General features: G+C 36.9%; 1 protein-coding gene across 3 annotated transcripts in view; it reads left to right on the top strand.

The window, feature by feature from the left end:
- The window catches only part of KCNIP4 (potassium voltage-gated channel interacting protein 4), a 415,466-nt gene that overhangs the window by 36,061 nt on the left and 356,858 nt on the right, over positions 1 to 22,547 (top strand). The window contains exons 1-2 of one of the 3 annotated variants that reach the window (XM_018067808.1): positions 3,437 to 3,581; positions 4,374 to 4,522. The exons of the other annotated variants lie outside the window; for them this stretch is intronic. Of the exons in view, the coding sequence (XP_017923297.1) occupies positions 4,375 to 4,522 (148 nt within the window). The 5' untranslated portion in view covers positions 3,437 to 3,581; position 4,374. Of the gene's footprint in view, positions 1 to 3,436; positions 3,582 to 4,373; positions 4,523 to 22,547 lie in introns of those variants that run through there. 3 annotated transcript variants of the gene reach the window in all.

Below are 22,547 nucleotides of genomic sequence, written 5' to 3'. Positions count from 1 at the left end.
ACAATTTCTTTCTTCAAGACTTCTTTGAAAACACGTAGTCATCAGTGAACGTTCTTGAAATAATAGTGCTGGAGTAGTCAGCTAATCCAACTAGTCAGTTCTGTGAAAGTTACCCCCAGAATTCCATATAGATGCCATGCAGTTTTGACTGTTTCACCTGGAATATCCCTGAGCTATTTCTCACTCTTTAATGATGCCTCTAGTCTTCCCAACAGTTATTTCATTATCAAGGGAAGAATTAGATAGTTTTCCATAATTCTGTCTAAAGTTCAGTTTCATTTTCGCAAAGATCAAATCTGATTCAGCAGTTTTAAGGGAAAACTTGCATACATGCTGTTGTCGTACCCATGCTCATGTACACCCAGTTAAAAGACTGGGTAGTCCAAATAATTATTGCTCAAAATGTCTGTAGCTGTGTGGCATCACATAGCCCTTATATGATTCATCAGCTTGTGACTCTCTGGATTTTTTAGCTTGTAAGATTCAGATCACTCATAAAAACAGTTATTTAACCATCAATAGGAAATAACAAATTTTATGCAGAAAAGCAGCTTTATTTTTGGATGTAACAGATTACAGATAAAATCCAATAACACAAAATAATGAAAACCTTTCTTTAGGCAGTCCCTGTCTCTGTGAACTGTTCCTGACTTGCCTGTGCTTAGGAAGAGTGCAAAGTTCCTGGTTACTTCTGCAGTAACATGTGAGGGCTCAGACCAGAGGTATTTCAGGTTTTTTGCAGGTCATTTCTCCTCATTTGTCTTGTTGCTGATATTCTCACTAGTGCATAGGTCTGTTTATTTACTTTCTTACTTGTTTTACTACTCAATTCCAGTTGTAAGATCTCCCTATCCCCAGATTCTGAGGTTGATCATGCTCTGTAGAGTGCTCTTTAACTCCCTTTTCATTTGACCTAACTTGTTAAATGATTCAATGTATTCGATTTATCAAGGAAAGGGAAAGATCCTGTGCAACCTGGATTGAAGTCCTTTCCACACATGATACTTTTCTCATGATACTTTTCTCATGTTATTTACAACATGATCAGTTTTTCTCCAATATTGCGTGTAATGAATTTTTTACAGTCCTTGGGTTTGTAAATGTGGAATTCACTACCAATCCATTTAATTTTCTCAAAGTCAGAGAACATGACTTGTAGAGGAGAAAGAGGTAAATCAAGTACATTGCTTCAGAATCATGATGTTAATTCCTTTTATAAATTAGGTAATATGATTATATGAGGTACAGTATCATTTGCTTGGAAAAAAATCAATGATACCTTGAACTTTTCTATAGCTTAAGTTTATTTTAAACTTTCTACAAAATTGTAACATGATGATTAGCAGCACAAAGAACTTCTGATTGATGTATACTTCTGTTATAGAAGAAAACTGCTATGGGGTTGATTAAGGTTTGAAGTAAGGAAACAGATACAGTGTGATCTCAGCCTCTTGACATATTCCAAACCACTTTTTTAAAAATATTTTTTCATCTAGAGTTATATCTCAAGTGAACTCTTCACATGTTGGCCAAGAAGACATGGTTTTCAGCTGCACAGAAATAAACCCTAAAGATTTCAGCAAGGATTCTACCTTTCCATGCCCTCCTGAGTAGTGTTATCAAATTTGTGCTTTCGCATTTCCCATCTCTGGTGAAGGTCCTCTGTATTCTTGTCCCTCCTGAAGACTTTATTCAAATGCTAATGTGGAGGCATATACAGAAACCTCCCATTGCATGTGAACAGTTGCTTCATGTCTAGGTAGTATACATTCCCAGATGCTTGTATCAGCTCCTGTGTCTATGGGTTAGTGAATGTCTGAGATGAGGCAGCTCTGAATTGGCCCTCTGAGAAGTGTGACAGAACATGTCATGAGACATAACCTTTGAGCTGGAGCATCAGAGATTTTGTAGCTGACTGTTACATGGGCAGGCAGTTTCTCTAAGGTTTATATCCAGAAATCTTGATCTTAAATTACTTTAAAAATGCTTTCAAGTTTCAGGTTTTTGGAACTATGCTACATGCCAACATATTCCAGTGCTCGTGGTCACAGTGTTGGTTTTCTCTTTGTACTGGACAGGAGTGATATAGATGTGTTAAACCGGAGAAGATGGGTGACACTCTGTGGATGCCTTGCACAGACTGATCAAAAGTGAGCTTCCAGTTTTCAGAGGGGTGAACTCTAATTCCTGGAGTACATTAGTTTCACTCAAAGATGGGATGTAGAAATAGTTGAGAGCATTATCTTTAAAAAATAGCTATTATTTCTGTGTAATAACTAACAGTCATGCTTTGCTCTTGGCACTTGAAAATTCTGTTCCAGTAATCATCTTGAAATCCAGACGGAATATGTTGTGGTGAAAATGTGTTTCTTAGAACAGTAGAACACCAATATAGAATTAATATTTATTCTCAGAATGTCACCTTTGAAAGACAGAAGACAAAAGAGCTGTGAAATATGCTTAAACTGGAAGAAGTTTCTCTGATGAAGTTTCAGAAGTTTCAGAAACTCTACTATCACATTGAAATCCAACTTACTTTAGTAGCAGCTTGCAATGGGAACATAGCCATGACTGCAGCGCTGTGCCATGCCATGGGACTCAAGGGATCTTATACCAGCAAGAACTGTTCCAAGAGTGCATATTCAAGCCTTGTTCAGTTCTAAGTAGTGACAGGCCTGAAATACATCCCTAGATGTGAATCTGAACCAGAGGGCTCCTCTTTACTTAGTTGGACTAAAAATCAGTTGTTAAGGCCAATGCTTCTCTGCTGTTATGACCAGAATTTACTGCTGATTGATAGACTGTTTCCAGAGGTGGAATTGGTGTCCTAGCCTGTGCGAATAGACGTGACATGTCTCCAGTTGTTATAGGTAGGTGGGGGGGGGGTTGTGTAACATTTTGCACAAAGCAACATAGTTAAGCCGTAGTTCCAATGTATGCAGGGAACTTCACATGCATGAAACTTGCAAATGTATGTAATTGGCATGAAGATTAATTCAGTTCGAAGGGAAGCTGATTAAAAAACCCTTTAAGTTCTAGTATCTTTTAAAAAATAAATTTCAGGAAATGGAAACTTATTCCATTATTGTTTTGCATAATCAATAGAAACTCGTGATGCAAGCGAGGTGCTGTGTTCCATTAAGCTTGCTTTCTTTAGGAGGTAGTAAGTTTATAATTGAAAAGTCAGCTTTGTTTCACAAACTCTGATGTGTACTGTGACCGCTGCCAATTTTTTTTCCTTTGATTCTTTACTACCTTTTGTCTTTAGATATTGTGTATAATGTTGTTAGATGCAGATCATGTGTGAGAGCACGGTGTGAGAGAAAAAGAGGAGAGTGAAATAGGGGCCACTTTAGTGTTCTGCAACTGTCTGGGCACAGTTACTATTTGTAATCAGAGTAGCTCCCCTGTGCAGTCTATGGCTGGTTGTCAAAGGGCTGCCACGGCTTGCAGTGTTGTTCTGTCCTCAGCAGCAGTCACCTCCTCGGCATCTCCGGCTGGAGCTCGCTGAAGAGCAGACAGGAATGCTGTTTAGGACTCTTGTGTGACCTTGGAGTAGCACCAAAGTCTTGGAGAATTGGGTAGGTATCTTTTCTTCGGTTTGTAGCAACTGTGTAGGTGTTTGGTTAGGTTCTAGTTGGTGTTGGTTGTTGCTAGTGGTCCCCAGCTCCTTCAAAGTGTCAGTCGATCAAGAAAAATAATGTCATGTAAAAATTTATTGGTCTGCCTCTGTGAATCAGAAGGTAGTGTAGAGAAATGGTCCCCAAGTGTATAACTGGTTTCAAGTGGCTCAGCTGCTTCTCTGCATTTGAGTGACAGTGGCATTAAGGCAGCACAGAATCCCAACTATTCATCTTTTCTGGGTAGAGCAGCTGTCTTTCAATAACAGCTAGAGGAATGCAGCTCTCCTCTATGACACTGATGTAAGTCAAGCTAAGATAGGAAAGATAATAGGTTCATGCATAGAGGATTACCTCATTTTCTTTACCTAGACAACTGACTAAGGTAAGAGGTAAATATTTACTTACCATCTAAAGATGTCATTTATATCATTTCAGTAAAATCAAAGTTTTAAAAAATAGTAGATAAAATCTGATTTTACCCCATTTGTATATTTATACATACATACATAAATACATAAATGTTCCAGATAAGTAATGCAAACCAAAATAATATTAATACAATAATTGCATTTAAGTTAATTAATACTAACAATGTATGAGCTAAGAATAATGGTTAATGAAATCCTAAAGCTTTTCCCTTTATCCTCAGTTCATCTCTTTCCTTCTCCCCCCATCTCCCTTACCCACAGTCTACGGATTTAAGCTGTGTATATATCCTTCAGGAAAACTAAAGGTTAAGTTTTTGTTTAGGATGGAAGTGTTAGCCCCTGAGAAGAAAACACATGAACAGAATGAAGATTTGCAACAGTATCATCAGAAGCCTGCACGCTGCAAGAAAATGCTTAGGAATTGCTGCTTGATAAAGCGAATTTTTGCCTGGAAAAGTTTGAGCTCTAAAGGTACCTTTCCTATTGAAATTTTTAGTGTAGGAGAAGTTATTGTCTTTCCAAGAATTCTGAATTTGTGATACAATGGTATTACTGAATTTAGCATCAGTCAAGTTACAGGTACAAAAAGTCTCTGCTGTCTTGAGTCTATTGTACAAAAAGATTAAAAATGGTAAAGCTTTGATTGAGGTGCTTTATCATAATGCGATAAAAATAATTGTACTGCATAAGCATTCATTTTGCAGCACATAAAAATACATGGTCTGCAGAAAAAAAATTCTTTAGTCAGAAGATAAATGAGTAAATGTAAAATCCCAGCAATTAGATGTATCAATTCATCAGGGCCCAACCCAAAAATATGTTTTGATGAGTAAAACCTCCTTTGATCACTGTCAGAGTATATTTGCATGAAAATTACATGATCAATCCCTTTGTCTTTGAGGAAATGGAGAAGGGTAACATTCTGCCACATTTATACATAATGATGCTATGTACTGTATTTATTAATAAATACTGAAAGAAATACTTGTTTTTAAATTAGAAGTTGGCTGTGAAATATCTCACCATCAAAAGTTGAACTCTTTTATGAATAATAAATTAAACAGCAACCATCCTGAAGTGATGGTTAATCTGCTTCACATTATTTTCCTCAGGAACATACGAACAGTTAAAAATTTTATTCAGCACAGATTCCTCTTTTTACCATCATATTTGTACTTTGCAACATTAAGTAAAAAAAAAAGAAAAAACACTGCCCTAAAGAATTCTTTTGCATTTTAGCAGTATTTTTCATTCCCTTGCATGCAGTTTATGACAGCAAAAAACCCATGTGTCCTCAATATATACAAATTGTGTCAAACAGAATGAAAAAAATACATGACATTGTTTTGTCATGAAGAGCTAAGTCACCATAATCTGAGTTTGTGTTATGTTACTTAATTTACACATTTACTTTAAAGGCTATGCTCTAGTAGCTTAGTTTCAAATTTAGAAACAATGAGCTGGTTAAATACAACCCACCTTTGGTTTTAAACTGTCCTGATCCCTGCATTATCCAAGTAAACAAGTGTTTCATATGCCTTTTAATCTAAGCATAAACATTTAGCTATTCTTGGCCACTCATTTTTCAAGCTTTAAGGTAATAATTTCAACACATGGCTGCTTTAGTCACATGCAAATTATGATTTCCTACATATATGTTTGATTTCTGATTATTGTATCAAGTTATACCTATAATTCTCTGCACTTTTGTTTCTTTTTTTTGCCTTGTTACTAGAGCTAATGAAGCAAAAATAAATTTTCTTTAACCTTTTCAGAACACTCATCCTTTTGGTTGTAGAAATTTTTTTAATTTTTTTCATTGGGTTATTTATCATCAGTCTCAGGAGGTTGAAGCAATCACCTCTCTAGAAACGGTGTGTGAATTAAAGCAAATTGCACTGAAGTTAATAGGAATGATTCTTTTGTACCTTTAAACTGGCTAATAATTTGCACCTCTGTAAAGGGGCTTAAAACAGTCAATAGGTGATGGTATAATTAAGGATTTATTTTGTTTTGGTGAAGTGAATTAACAGAGAGATGAATTATTGTAAAATCAGGCGCAGTTAAGTTACTCTGAATTACTCCAACAGAGACAAAATCAGAATCTGACACATATTTATTAGGATCAGAAAGACTGACATCCTGAGGTGCTTTAATCAGTACTGATGCCCAAGGTGATCTCACTGGCCAGATAGGTTTTGTTGGACTGCAGTGCTATAGCCTACTGACATCTGTAACCAGGTTGACTATGGTAAATCCCATGGAGCTCCTGAGCCAAGCTGGGTGAGGTTACACACAGAAACAAGCGGCGAATTTCTGAAAGCTCCTATGCCCCACCATGGAGATGCTCATCCTTTTTCTGGAATAAGCAAGTCAGCAAGAGGTCTGCTGTAACTTAACCCTCTTCCTAGTGCTCATGGAGCACTGCAGTAGCTAAGAGCACCTGACTGCAGAGTTACTTGGCCAATACCTACTGTTTTATGTTGGAAGAATGAAGGTAGGATTGCAAATCATATTGTGGTGGATCATTCCCACTTAGATATTCCTTTACACAAATCACATTCCCCCAGTGGTTGTCTTAAGCTAACTTACATAATAAAGTGGTATAAAAAGTAGTCATTAGGCAGTTGAGGCGTGCAGTTTAGTATTTAAAAAACAACTGAAATGTTTTTGTTCATATTTCTAAAAAATCATGATAACTGTAAATACCAAATTATATGATAATTCATTGCCCTTGTAACGGTTTGTAGCTGGGAATCCTGATCTTTCTTTTAGAACAAATATTATTTCTCCTCTACAATATCTTTTCATATTTTAGTTTATTTGTATGATCTTGAAACTTAGTTTGTCAACATGTTGTTTTAACTTCATAGAATGAGTTATACTTTCAGAGACAATTTCCATTTATGAATTTGGAGCAGGCAAATAAATATTTGATTTACTGCAATGTTCAGATGATTTAACTCTATTTTCAGAATGAATAATCTTCACTCTCATGATAAAATCTTAGAATATTCTGGCACTGGGGATGTCTTCCTTCTCTTCCTTTTTCAAAATCTAGGAATAAGAAGCATGTTATACCATAAATACCAGAAAGATAATTATACTCAACCCTTTTCAATGCAGTATTTAAATAGCATGAATTCAATGCAGGAGTGATTGCTCAAAAGGATGATCAAGAGAATAAAAAACCCCCAAGCCTTATTGTATTTCAAAGAAAAGTAAATGGAATAACACGGTTGTCGATGGGAAACATTTCCATACTAAACCCACTATTTTAATCAATGCTCAAGGCAGTAATTTGACTAATTCCATCACACAGTAGTTTCAGAGAGCAGATATCTTGTAACTAAGACCAGGAATACACCAGCGAGAACTTGATACTGCAGCAATCTCTGAGCCCAAGTTTAAAGCATGTGTTGTAAAGCTTTTACTTTCAACTGTTCACTTTCAAAAACGAGCAGCCCTGAAGTATCCCCTCCCTAAATTGGCAGCCTCCTCAGTTAACCTAGGGCAGTTATGAGTCTTTCCGGATCATTCCATGCCATGAATATACATTTTGCTGCAGATTTTATAAAATGCAAATGAGAGACACCAAGAGGACACGTTATCTGTCACAAAGATAAATTTGGAGGCATTGTACTGCTGAGTCTGCATTACATACTGGTAAAAATATTATAGATTATTAATTGTTCATTTATAATTTTTTCATATTGTTTGTTTTTCCTCACACCACATATTTATGACTTGAGATATGAGTAATTTAGGAATAATTCCAAACTGTCAATCATTGTGTGGGTTTTTTCTTGTCAAATAGTACATTTGAAAAAGTATATAGGAAAAAAATAACCCAAGTTATTTGAGAACTGGTTAAAATTCTGCTCTGCCTAGGGTACTTCATACACTCTCAGACCTTGGATAACTCAAAAAATTCCTGCTGAAGATTGTTAGTACTGTTTTTTTAAATACAAACTGCTTGTGAACAGGAGAGTAGTTTGTCTCCCATTTACCTTTTCTTCTCCTATGCAAATAAGTTGAGCATTACTTTGAAATCTAGTCACATCTCATGGTCTCTCGAAGACCATGGAAAACGTTTCCTGCCAGTTGTTCAAAATTAACAAAAAACCTGTATTAATATTGAATAGGGGTCCTTTGGACTAAAGCATTTTTCCAATGTTTCTCAGCTTTACTTCCTGTGGCTGTTTGCACCTTTTCTATTGAGCAGTGAAGCGACGAGGCAAAGACAACCTGAAAGGTAGAAAGTGATGCCAGCAGGATTACATACAGGGTTCGTAATCCACTCTCAAAGCCTTAGCTGCCTTCGCTAGAAACTAAAGTGACTCATGAGGCAAGAGTTGTTCCCTAACTTGACTACTGAAGCAAAAACATCTATTTTGTTTGCTTGTGCATGGAGTGATAGTTACTGAAGTCTGCCTGGTCCTAGTCACCCTTCCACAAAGAATATGAAATAAATGGAGTAGATAGAAATGATCGAAAACAACAATAAAAAAATAGATATTCACTCTTAGGAATACAATATACTCCTTTGTTCATTCCCTCATCCAAGTAGCTGCTCTTTATTAACCATCTTCTCTTAAAAGATTGCCAATATACAATTCAGATCTTAACTTGCCCAGTAATGGAATTTTTGTGGCCTGTCAGATGTGTCATTTTTTACTTCATGTCATGTCAAACTTCATCATGTAGGTTTTGTAGGATTTTTTCCCCCTCAGTTTTCTCACAGATGCTTTGAGCAAAGTTTGGTTGCTGTTGAAATAGCAGATTTACATGAGAGGACTTCACAGAACTTTATATCAGCTCTAGGAAAAATTTGTCCTATGTGCCTGTAGAACTGCAGTTCACATGACTTTGCTATTTTGAGTCTGAAAGCAACTAAGAGAAGAAAAAAATGGGTGGAAGTGGAGGCGGGGAGAGAAGGAGAGATGGAGGAAGTGAGGGAGAGGTTACAAAGAGAGAGACTGAGGACCATGTCCCTTGCCAGACCTCTTCTCCTTTCCATTCTAGATGGTCAATATGTAAATAATTAGACCATACCCTATGCAATCTTTCCTGAATGCTCAAAAAGGAGGCTTTGTAGTCTCTTACTGCATGTATTAATGACTGAAGACATTAACATATCTGAGATTTTATGCTCTGAAGACAAACATAGAAATCCATTTAAAAATGGAACCTTTAATGGTTTTAATGCAATATAAAAATCTTTATTTTTTTTTAAAGTACAAGCAGAGAATTTTTCTTGGGAACTCAAAAGAAGCAATGTTTAGCCCACTTCAAATACTTGAAATATTTATTAAAATGTTTTACAATTTGATGATGATGCTTCTGATGTACATGCTAAGTAAGTTCACTACTAGACCCAGGAAAAGTTACAGGATGAAAACTTTTTTCACTTTGTGTCTTTGGATGATTTTTTTTCAGAGCAAATGAACACTGCTCACTATTGCTTTTGGTATTTCTTTAATTACAATGAACTATTAGCACTGTTTTCTTATTAAGTTCTAATAAGTCAAGGTTTTGTGTTGCCTTATGCCTTCTGGCTCACTGTGCAAATGTTCCATTTTATGTTATGAAAGTTTTAACTTCTGAACAAATATTGCATACATTGTATATACATATTTTTTCAAGTCACTGAACTGGGTGGAAAATGTGGATATATTCCATCTAAGTGTAAAAGTGTTGTTAAGTGAATGTTTTTATTTGTTTCAGATTTTTTCATTGAAAGCAATATAGGACTCTATTCTTAGCTAAATAATTCTCCACATTAGAATAAAAGATGTAGTTGTATATATTTACTAAGTATGAAACATTGTTTTAAAAAATGCTAATAAAAGAAAAGAAAAAAAGATGAGGCAATAATCTATTTTTAATATTTTTTCTTTTGCTTTCCACCAAAGCCTATTTACCCATTATAATCTCAGACAAAGGAGTTTGTATTAAGTTACCTGGCAAAAAGGGGCACCTTGTACTTTGTTCCCTTCTTGCCAAACATTAACTTTGAAAGACAAATCATGGCAATAAAATTAGAGGCTCTCCCTGGTGAATGTAATTTTCTTTTAAATTTGTAGCATGGAGTGATCTAATCTCAATGAGACTTCTAATATGCTCTTCAGGGTAGCAGTAATAGTTAATGGCAAAAATTTACATGAAAGTGTATTCTGCAGGAACTTTTGTTATGTTTCAGGTCATTAAAATGGGAATTGGAAAAAATTGATTCTCACAACTTAGACTCATTCCATAGTGATTAATGTTTTCAAAAGGGCTTTACTGTTTATGTGTATACAGACTTGCTAAACTGAGTAGTGCATAAAGCTAATGAAAATGTGGTGCTCTGACACACACTTTTGTATGTATAAAATTTTGTTGCATCATTTTTGGCTCGAGGAAGTTTAACAATCACTTTCCTATATTTCTCACAAAAAAACCCCCATGAACCTTATGAAGGGGACACAGTCATGACAAAACACCTTGCTGTTTTATTCTGTACTTACAAGTTTTTTAAACATTTCCAAATTTAAAAATAAAATGGCAGAACTCTTGCAATAGCCACTAGTTTACAATCTGGGGAGAATTCATATGTGCCTCTTCAGAGCTCTTGAAAGAGTTATTAGTGCCTATAAAAAAAAAGTGTTATCCATAACTAGGTTTTTAAAGATGCTTAATACAAAGAGAGCATGTAGCAAAGTGCAGATTCTCCTTACAGTGAACGTGCTTGTATTGTAAGGAGAATGATATTTCATGGGAATTTGCTTTTCTTAGGGTCTGATATTCAAAGGATTGAGTATGCTCCACAGTTAACCCCTGAAGAAATATGTGTCAGAAAGGTGTGAGAGTATGATTTTATCGAGTTTCTGCTTTATGCTTCTCTCACTATATAAAACATTACACAACAAGGTCTGTTTCTCCTTTCCTTTGGAGGTTTGTTTCCTTCATGTCAGAATGGATTTTTATGGTCTCCTGCAATTGCCATCTTTCTGATCTCGGCATTGCAGTTACCAGGAGGGACATGATGCTGGAAGATGAAGCATTAACTCATGGCAGATTGCTGTCTAAAAACTGCATTTGCAGAAGAGCATGTTGAACTCACACTGACCAGTGCTAGTACCAAGCAGTTGCACAAGTTTCCTAAAGAGACAGTGCACAATTTTAAATTAACTCTAATTAAGAACTTTGAACAGACCCGTTTTATTAACCATTTAGTTTTTGATTAATCATCGCAAATGTGTGTTTTACTTTCATATAAAAAACATGAGGGACCAGCAAGATGACTGGAACCTTTCCCGGAATGTCCTTCTGGACTCTGCATAATGAAATTTTATTTTTCCATTGAGATCATTAATTCTACTAATCAATGATCAGCTTATTGTTCAATCAGTTTAAATTGTCGAAACACAATCATCTTCTTGAATTCAAGCATCTTCTTGAATTTGGCCAAAAATGAAAGGAATAGCTGATTAACTCATTTTTAATCAACTAGTTGCATCAGAAATATAATTATTTATCTAATTCTTCTTGTTTCCACTAGAATTGAAGTTACTGCTTCAATATCATACAGATATTTGAAAATTATCCATTGCACCACAATATAGAAATTATATGTCCCGAACATGAAAGCAAGCTGTGAAGTTCTGACCTCTCCATTGGAGAATAGGGTGTTTAATTTTGTTTCCCCATATTTTTCTTCATTTTTATGCAATGTCTCATTTCTAAAAAAAAAAAAAAAGAAATTTATTGAAAACCTGTTACTTAAATTCAAATTCAATCAATCAAGTGTGTGGAATATAATGTAGAGGATCTCTACTTTTGGAAACTCCACTGTATCCTCTATGAAACCAATATATGCATCTATTAAGTCTCTGTGCTCACAGTACCTTTGATTTTTAATCTGTCTACCAACTGCTAATTTTTTATTTAAAAACATTTAAGCATCCAAAACTAATAGGCCAAAGAAGTGTATTAGATTAAGTGGAAATACATATTCGATAAATCTATATTCTTGCCATGTTTAGAAAATGGAATCAATCTTTAAATATCTTGCCACTTTCCATCTGGGCATTACTCCAGCAATTTAAATGACTAAATATATTGAGAGTATTCCAGATTAAATGGGAGCTCTGAATGTCTTTTTATAAATGGTGTAGCTCATAAAGAACTGAATTTGTTGTGGTAGTTAGTGATATCTACATTTTGTTTACTGAAGTGTACTGGGTATTCGTGCAGTAAAACACAGCTGCATTTGCAAGCATCTGTCCCTGGAAAAAATCCTGAGAGTAGAAGGAACACTTCTACTGCAGATTAGGTAAACTGACACAGAAGCAGCTTCTTTAATGTATGTAAAGGCAGCTTTTTTTCTTTTTGATTTTTTTTTAAGGCATGGTGAAGTGTTATTACTGGCTAACTTTTCACAAAAGATCAAAATAAAAGGAAAACCAGCATATCTCAGAAGTGAAAAGTTAGGGCAGAAGAAAGGAGGGAAAACCAGTAGGAAACAAGAAAATTACATGTTGCTTTGCTTTCTCTCCGCTATTTAATTTACTGCTGCTGTCATCTTTCTGGAATGCTTGTTTCTATGGCAGTCTGCAGGGTGGTCTTGGTAGTTGTGGCAGACAACACTTCTGATAGGATAGATTTGCCCTCTTTTCAGTCCCGAAGGGGTAAGTGGGAGGACTTGGGGCTCTTCATTGCTGCAATAATGCCATCCTGCTGAGACCTCCCTGCTGTTCCTTCGAGTAGCATTATCTTCTTGGCAAGGAGATGTGTTCTCAGTTGTTCTTTAATTTTCTTACTCATCCTTTCTGTGTGCAAGAAACTAATAAAAAGTCAATAAGGAGATGAAGTTCTAAATGTTTAGTGGGCACAATGACTATATTAGTCATATGTGGCAACACTGCAACTAAATTTTGCGGATCACCTCAGCCAAATGCCAACAAACCTGTACTGTGTAGGAAAGCAGAAGGCACACTTGACTTCACACGTCACAGAAAATGGTGCTGGAAATACTGAGATGCCTACGTGCTTTTTGTACTGTTCTCTGTAGCCTCCACCTTTGAGACCAACCTGATTTCTTTGTTATATAGGCTGGGAAAAGGAGAATTATAATAGGTGAAAAAATTGAAACATTTTAATACCTATAATACTAAAAATGCTTTTCAAGTACATAATTTAATTTGTGTTATTTTTGGTCTTGTGAGTGTAAAAGCAAGATACTTGAATGAGTTGAGATCATCACCCTTAATGGTAAAGAAAACCTATTTCTGACAATGCAAGAACTCAAGATCTAGGGCAGTAGTAAGATGAAGCTGGTTTCATCACCTACTGCTGGCCTAGGCAGATGCATAGGTCAAGGTTGTCTTAAATGTAACAGCAAGAATGAACTAACAGCAAGAATACATAGTATTGAAATCTGTCCATTCACATCACCAAGTTCCTCTGAATATAATTAGCATCACTACATCTGACTTCCTTGTTATATTTAATGTATATATATATTTGAAACCATAAAAAGACTACAGCTTTTGACTGTAGCATCTATCAGCTGAGCTGTTATAAATGCCTCTCTGCTTATCCTTGCACATGCTTGTGTTTATCTTTGCTCATTGAGAGGAAATATTTTTATATTTAAGACCCTTCAGTTTACAAGAGCTACCTTCCCAAGCTGTGATAGTTTGACTGTAAGTAAGTCCCTTTGTTCATACCACTTCTGATGCAGCTGAGATGAAAAATGACCAAGGAGAAAAATCAAACTTATATGGAGGAGAGGAAACATTACAGTATGTCCCTACAGTAACATAAAATTCATTCTTACGTTTTTGAATCTCAATATTATCTGCTGTGAGAAAATGTCTATAAAACCAGGAGTTAGTCCATCTCCTTCTAGTTTTCAATTATATGGAAATAACTATATGCAGTAACTTACTGCAGCTGTCTGTTTCCTAGATGTCAAATTTTCCTGATGCTAACCCCCCTATACTTTTTAGTAAACAAACAGTGCAATTCTTTAGTTGTTGACTGAACAAAAGTAGTGAACAAAACAGGATGCAAAAACAAAAAGTGGTCCATATGGTTAATTTACATTGGAGTACCAGATTTCTTCTCCCACGGAGTTCCTATGTCATAGAATCATAGAATATGCTGAGATGGAAGGGACCCGTCAGGATCATCGAGTCCAACTCCTGGCCCTGTGCAGGACACTCCAAGAATCACATCATGTGCCTGAGAGCGTTGTCCAAACACTTACAGAACTCAGACAGGCTTGGTGCTGTGACCATTTCCCTGGGGAGCCTGTTCCAGTGCCCAGCCACCCTCTGGGTGAAAAACCTTGTCCTGATACCTCATCTGTACCTCCCCTGATGTGACATGAAAGGAGTCGGTTAAGACAAACTTTAGGTATTGCCACGGTGTGTTTCTTGTTTTCTGAGTGAATCCTTCAGGTTTGATTAGCAGAATACTGAGCACTTGCAGCATTACTCACCAGGCTTTGAACATATATGAAAGGCTGTGTATTAAGCGTTGTGAAAATAAGCTTCCATGTGTTTCCTACCAAGTGCCCAAATTAGTCAATACCTTTGATCTTAATCTCACTGTGCCTCTATTCTGCATAAAGTAGGTATAATAATAACCTCTCATCTCACAAGGATTTTATGAGTATAAATTTAGTAATGTTTGTGAAGCACTCAGACACTGTAGAGATGAACATCAGAGAGAACTGTATTTTCAGCTCAGATTTTCAATAATGTTTGATAAGTAAATTATGGGGGCACAAAATGTGGAAAGTGTGAATTTTGAATTTGGGAAATAGCTAATATCCATGAATTAAATTAACTTATCAAAAGAAACTCCTGTCAAACTACATCATTGTGTCATTGAAAGGTTACACAGTAATGCATATGTAGAAAGGGACTGAACTAATGCTGTTAGGATTTATGATTATGGTACAGTTCTTTTGATGTATACTTCTGATGTAAATTAATATATACACTAACATTTCTGAGTGTGAAGGATTTATAACATAAAACTCAGATCTTGTCTTGTGGTTCTGCTTAAAAGTAGGGGTAATGTGATTGATCAAAGCACCAATCCCTAAGTTACAGAGTGTGAAAGGTGTGAGAGGTACAGAAGGATGTACGCCTTTCAGTTAATTGTGTGGTGTTAAATCTTGGCTTGCTGGAATGAATGAGAATCTTCCACTGAGTTTCTTTGTAGCAGGAATTTCATTCAATTTGCTTTATGAAAATAACTCTGTACTAAATAAGCAACATTGTTATGTAGGAAAACAAAATATCACCCATCTGTTAGCTTTGTAAAGTTACATTTTAATGTATACTGTATTTGTTTAGAAGGAGTGTTTGGGGGAAAAAGAGCTGCTTATTTCATTTTTTCTAGAATTGTTTAGTGTCTCATTTTGAATGAGGTCCCCATCCCTAAATTATTTAATGGATAATCTCATTTTAACTATTTATTTACTTCATGTTATGTAATTCAAATTATAAAATATCCAAATCTGAAAAAAAGAACAGGAAATTATAGAATTTTTATTACCAAAATCAAATCACAGAAATGAGAAAAAAATATGAATTTATGTTTATAATTTAGTTAAGCTACAATTGATTCTATACTAAAAAATAATCAGTATACTATAATTGACGAGATATTTTTGGACCAATGTACCAGCTGGTATCACAGATGGTACAGATGGCATAAAGCTCTTTAATGGGACAAAGATAATGTGTTGGCACAAAGAGAGTTGAGTATATGAACATGTGATTTTTCTTTCCCATTATAAAGTGTCTAATCAGAGTAATTTTAATTGATACACAATTGATACACTGGTATTCCACAAATTGGGAAAATAGATGGCAACAGAATCACAGAATGGGTAAGATTGGAAGGGACCACTGTGGTTAAACTAGTCCAACCTCCGTGATTGTACAGGGTCATCCCAGAGCACATTGCACAGGATTGTGTCCAGACAGTTCTTGAATATCTGTCTCTCCAGTGAGAGAGACTCCACAACCTCTCTGGGGAACCTTTTCCAGTGCACGGTCACTTGCACAGTAAAGAATTTCTTCCTCATATTCAGGTAGAACTTCCTGTGCATCAGTTTCTGTCTGTTGTCTCTTGTCCTACTGCTTGGCACCACCGAGAAGAGCCTGGCTCCATCCTTCCCTTCAGATACTCATAGACAGTGATGAGGTCCCCTTTCAGTCGTCTCTTTCTGAGGCTGAACAGGCCCAGCTTCCTCAGCCTTTCCTTGTAGGAGAGATGCTCCAGTGGACCTGCTCCAGGAGCTCCACGTCTCTCTTGTATTGAGGAGGTCAGAACCGGACACAGCGCTCTGGATGCACCTCACTGGGGCTGAGAAGAGGGGCAGGATCACCTCCCTCAACCTGCTGGCAATGCTCTTCCTCATGCACCCCAGGATACCATTGGCCCTCTTGATCACAGGGGCACATATACAAGCTGGCTCATGAACAGCTTGTTGTCAAGCAGGATCCCCATGTCCTTCTCTTCAGAGCTGCTTTCTGGCAGGTTGGCCCCCAGCCTGTCCCGGTGCATGGGGTTACTCTTCTCCAGGTGCAGGATCCTGCACTTGCCTTTGTTGAATTTCAGACAGTTCTTCTCTGCCCATCTCTCCAACCTCTTGAGGTCCTTCTGAAGGGCTGCACAGCCCTCTGGGGTATCAGCCACTCTTCCTGGCTTTGTCATCAGTGAACTTGCTGAGGAGGCATCTGCCCCTTTATCCAAGTCACTGATGAATAAGTTAAACAATAATGATGAATAAGTAAACAATACTGGGCCAAATATTGAACCTTGGGGGACACCAGGGACATCAAAATACTGTATGAGTTCATAAATTCCCTTGTTTATAATTATTCCATATAAGGCAATCATTACTAGAGGAGAAAAATGTCCACGAACATTAGTAGGATAATGAAAAATTTCCCCAGGTAATATTTTATGATCAGTGTCATGTACTATTTTAGTAAATTAACTGTCAAAAAGACAACATAAAGCAATTGTATTTGAATTAATTACCTAAGTTAAAAGTATCAGAGCATTATGTTTTGGAAAAGTTCAGTGGTTCCACTTAATTTTTTTTCTATTGTATAATACAAATATTCTTTCAAATATGCAGTAACTTCTGCTGTGATGACCTATTTAAAATGTAGTAGTTGGTTTAGAAGTATAAAAATATATTGAAAAGTGACAATTGAAGTTTATGGAGCTGTAATAGGTTGTGTTTTTATGTGCAAGGATATATTCTGATGTATGTAAGGTAAAATATTCACTGAAAATATGTTTGTTTTCCTGAGACATGTAACCTAAGAACACAGTTTCTTCTTTCACTTGATCAGCTTAGGAGCAACATGTTTTCAGAGAAATTGGGTTAAATGACAGAGCTGGATGTATATATATTAGTTAGTTATCTGCCTGATCATCACCATAGAGACATAACAGGAATCCAGTTGTTTTTTGGGACAGTGATAAACTATGCAGAGATGTCATAGCTGAGTTAACTGCAGCGGGAAATAATATGCTAGTACTTGTGCAGGACCTTCACTCGGCTAATTAGCTGACTAAGCAATGCTAACTATAGCAGGCATTATGCCATGTAAGCAGAGCTGTACTACTTCTGAGACACAGCTACTGCCTGTACACAATGCTATTTTTGGAAACTGTGAACTTCTCACCGCTTATTCAGAGTGAACTGCATGCATCTAGCTCCCCCCTGGTGCGTGGAGGAAAGAAGGATTCTTTGAAAAGCAGAAAAACATAAAAGAGAAAAATGGCATTGACTTTCTTTCACCTATGGGCTCGGTCTCCTGGAGGTATATGCAGAGTCTCAAGGGTCATTCCTATGAGATCGGCCTCAGTGGCAGATCTGCCAGGTTGGCATTTGCTTGGTGAGTGTGAGCAAGATGATTTCTTTCCTGCCATCTCTAAAACTGGGTAGCTCCCCAGAATTGCATTCTTTTCATATAATAAGCATTGCTGAGACATTATTAACAACTTTGTAGAGCCTGTGAATAGAGATCTGCAAACAGCCAGATATTAGTTCTGCTGGTTGATCCAAAACTACCGGGAAAGCATGCTTTGAGATTGAGAGAACTGCTGAATGCACCCCAGAGATGTTTAACGTCAGTGACATGAACAGTGGCATTGAGTGCATCCTCAGTAAGTTTGCCAATGATACCAAGCTATGTGGTGCAGTCGACATGCTGGAAGGAAGGGATGCCATCCAGAGGGACCTGGGCAGGCTTGAGAGCTGGGCCTGTGTAATCCTCATGAAGTTCAACGAGGCCAAGTGCAAGGTCTGGAGAAGTTGTGGAGTCTCCTTCACCAGGGATATTGAAGAATGGATGCATTCCTGTGCAATGTGTTCTAGGATGACCCTGCTTGAGCAGGGAGGTTGGACTAGATGACCCATTGTGTTCCTTTCCAACTTGACCCATTCTGTTGGTTCTGTGATGCTGTCCTGCACCTGGGTCAGGGCAATCCCAAGCAGAAGTACAGGCTGGAAGGAGAATGGATTGAGAGCAGCCCTGAGGAGAAGGATTTGGGGGTGTTGGTTGACAAGAAACTCAACGTGACTTGGCAATGTGTGCTCACAGCCTAGAAAGCCAACTGTGTCCTCAGCTGCATCAAAAACAGCATGGCCAGAAGGTTGAGGGAGGTGATTCTGCCCCTCTACTTCCCTTGAATGAGACCCCACCTGGAGTACTGCCTCCAGCTCTGGAGACCCCAACAAAAAAAAGACATGAACCTATTGGAACAAGTTTAGAAGAGGGCCACAAAGATTATGATGGGACTGGAGCACCTCTGCTATGAAGACAGGCAGAGAGAGTTGGGGCTGTTAAGCCTGGAGAAGAGAAGACTCCAGGGACACCTTATAGCAGCCAGCCAGTACCTGAAGGATGCTACAAGAAAGCTGAAGGGGGACCTTTTACAAAGCCATGTAGCAATAGGACAAAGGGTAGTGGCTTTAACCTGAGAGTAGGTTTAAATGAGAAATAAGGAATAAATTTTTTTATGATGAGGGTAGTGAGACACTGGAACAAGTTGCCCAGAGAAGTTGTGGACTCCCCATCCCTGGAAGTGTTCAAGGCCAGTGTTCAAGTGTTTAAAGCCCCTGGATGGAGCTTTGAGGAACCTGATCTCGTGGGTGGCAGGGGATTTGAAACTAGATGATCTTTAAGGTCCTTCCAACCCAAACCATTCTATGAAAATTGTTTTTTAAGGTTTGAACTTTTAGGAAAATTGATATTTGGTGCAAAACACTAGTTAAAAAGGCAGGAGCTTTAAATAGAGTTACTTGGATTCATTCCTATATAATGAAAAAATTTGAGTGATGTGAACATAGAGCCACAAAATCTTTCAGTTGAACCAAATAATAATTTTTTGGTGGAAAATGTTCTGGATAATTTTTTTTCCCCTGCTATGTGAGTCAGTTTCTCTAACGGAGGAAAATGTTCTTAGAAACTGTTTTGGAGCAGTTGGAATGAGTAGGTGGTGGGAGTACCAAAACTGCAGCTATTGAAGGTAAGGCATGCTCAGAAGATATAATTAAAAGTATTTCTACTTCGTACTGAAGTCTGTCGTGATCTTAATGCCTCCCTTAATGAATTAGATACACACTGCTTTTTCCATACCTTTTTTTTCCTGAGTTGTAGTTCATTTATCATCTTCAGAGAAGCCCTGGTGTGTTTTTCATCCGGTCAGCGAATTTGGGAAGAAATTAATGGATGCAAATTATGATTAATAACTTATTTACTCTGCTTTTCTTTTTACAGCAGCACTGCCACAGCACATATATTCAAAGCACCATAAAATCAGCAAGTAGTAGTTCACACAATATATAAAGAAAGTTATTCACTTTGGAAAAAATCATTCTGCAAACTAAAAAGAAATAAGAAATATTCAGATAGGGCCTTTTGGCCTACAACAGCTCTCAAGTTGTGACAAGAGGTCCCACCACCTCAAAAGCTCTCTATGTCATTTGGTTCAAGCTCCCCGTCTTTAGTGATGTCAACAAGTGGTGGCCCCTGTGGCTCCAATGTCATCATCTCCCACAGAAAACTATCTGCTTATCTCTTACCAACAACTCTAAGATGATAAATGGAGTTTTTCTGGAAATTTTGAACATGCTAGTTCTGAACAAGGTCTGAACTGGTCTCCTGTTTGGTAAAGGAGAGATTTTTCAACTCTGAAAATGCAATAAGAATTGTCCGTCTGAAATATTCACCTTCAGGAATATCAACTTTTTCTCGCTGCTTGAAGCTGAGTCATTGTGTATTTTCTGGATGAGGAATGAGTACACAGAGTTTTCAGGAGACGCTCTTGTTTAAGCATTCTTTGGTTTTGGTAAAAAATTCCACCTTGCATTGTTCATGAAGTGACTGATTTAAGAGTCAATCAGCTGTTCCACCAGGTTGTACTTTTTCAGAGCTCTTCATGGACTAACATAAACTTATGCAGAGATAGATTCTGTAACATCCTGTATATCTTGGCATCATATTATTGAGAATCTTCTGCTATCTGGTGTCAGAAAAGGATAAAGACAAAAGTAGTCATGGCTAATAAATGAAAAGACCCACTGTATTTTTTTAATGTAAGAGGAGACACCATTCCTGGTATCAAAAGGATAGGTAGCCTAAATATCCCAAATAATTGTAGTTATATCATATAAAAGAGAAGAAAAAGAAGAACTTTTTTTTTCTGCTTCTGGAAGCATCATCAAGTATTCAGAATAAGCTACACTGAATAGTGTGGGGGTGTAGGGTGAGGGGTACTCAGACTACACCTACTGAATGCAAAGTTCTTTTATTTCTCTTCAGGGAAATGGAAAGAAGACTAGAAAAGGGACAGGGATGACTACTCTTAGTTGACTTCTTTTGTGCCATTTGCAGTCTCATTAGCATGAAAAGGATTGGGCTTCTGTGATTGATGTTGGTCCTAATAAAGGGAAAATAATTTTATTTTCTTTGAGTCTTTTTTTAGTTGTGGCTACCTTAAGACTTCAATAGCTTGAATTTTGATTGTTTATCAACTGAAAGTCAGTGTAAATATTAAAATAATCAAGTATATCTTTTATTTCACTCCCTTGGCTTTTTTACATCAATTACTCTAGAAAAATGACCCAAGAAAAATGTCTGTTGGAGAACTTTTCTACTTTAGAACTGAAATTATGTAATACCTACAAAAATGCTATCTTTAGATTGATACAAAGGGAGAGGTCAAGCAATGTTCAAAGGCTTATTATTCTTCTCTTTATCAACAATAGATACCAAACATTCTGTTCCTCCAAACCAGAAGCTTTATTTTAATTCCTTATATCTAGCTGGAGAAAGGTTAAAGGGAAAGATTAAGGCATAAAGATTTGTAAGAATTACGAGATTCTCTAAAGCATTTCCAAAGAAGCTTTATTTTTGGCTCAACTGCATGATAACACAACTCAACTTTTGTTCTGCTTTTAGCTGAGCTATTTATACTTTGCAATTCACTGTGGACAGTGCCTGAGGTTATTATTATTGTCCCTCATGGGTTTGTTTGTTTGGTGATGGTTTTTTTGAAACATCATTTGAGAATATTATTCAAACAATTTTTTGTGCTTAGGATGGTTTAAAATGCCCTTTTTGCTTTCTCATTTACACTAAGTGACAGTACTGTGAGTTTAATTCAGCAGAAGAAAAACTGTATCATACCAATCCAGAAAAGCAGGTGGTATATCTTGCAGCCTGAAGGAAAGAGACTTGGCCCCTATTTCTCTTTTTGAAATGAAATAAGGGAACATGACAGGTGGTAACAAAAAAGATACCATCATAAACTTCCTCCCTGAAACAGTTCCTATAAAAATGCAGCAGAAACATGTCCAATGAAAATGGTTATCTGTGTGGGAAACTTCCCAAGGAATTCTGACACTATTAAATAGCTCTTCTACAACTGAGGATTGCTAAGAGAAACTAGAAACTGGTAGAAATCAGGTGCTGAATGGTTCAGACCTGTGTTGAATGTTTCTAATTATTCCTTCTTTAGAGAGTTTAACTTTGCCACCAGTAGAAATTGTTCCATTAACAACAGTGGTTAATAGATCAATACAAGGTCAAGAAGAAAATCTGTGTTTTGGAAGGAAACAGATTAAGCACTGAAAAAAGACAGATTTTACTTTGTGCACTTTTTTTTTTTTTAATACAAGACTGATTTGTGGGTTGAATTTTCTCATTGTTTTTTAGTTTTGTTTTTCTACAAGCCATAATTAAACCATGAAATTCCTTGCTGCAGGACAGAATTGGGGGCAAGGTCTGCTGCTAGGTTAAACCATTTTTGAATCCAGGTGGAAAGGCTGAGAGGCTGTACATTTTGTGACACACCAGTACTAGTCATGCCCCATAGCATGGATCATGAAAGAGGCATCAGCTTGGACCACGGGACAAGGTGGAACATCAGAAAAGCGTTAAGAACTGTCAGATGATTTTATGGG

Source organism: Manacus vitellinus, unplaced genomic scaffold, assembly GCF_001715985.3.
Source record: "Manacus vitellinus isolate BGI_N305 unplaced genomic scaffold, ASM171598v3 scaffold_0_pilon, whole genome shotgun sequence".
In the NCBI taxonomy this organism is placed as follows: Eukaryota; Metazoa; Chordata; class Aves; order Passeriformes; family Pipridae; genus Manacus; species Manacus vitellinus.
Note: the sequence above shows the minus strand (reverse complement) of the source record. Positions and strands in the feature narration are given on the sequence as shown.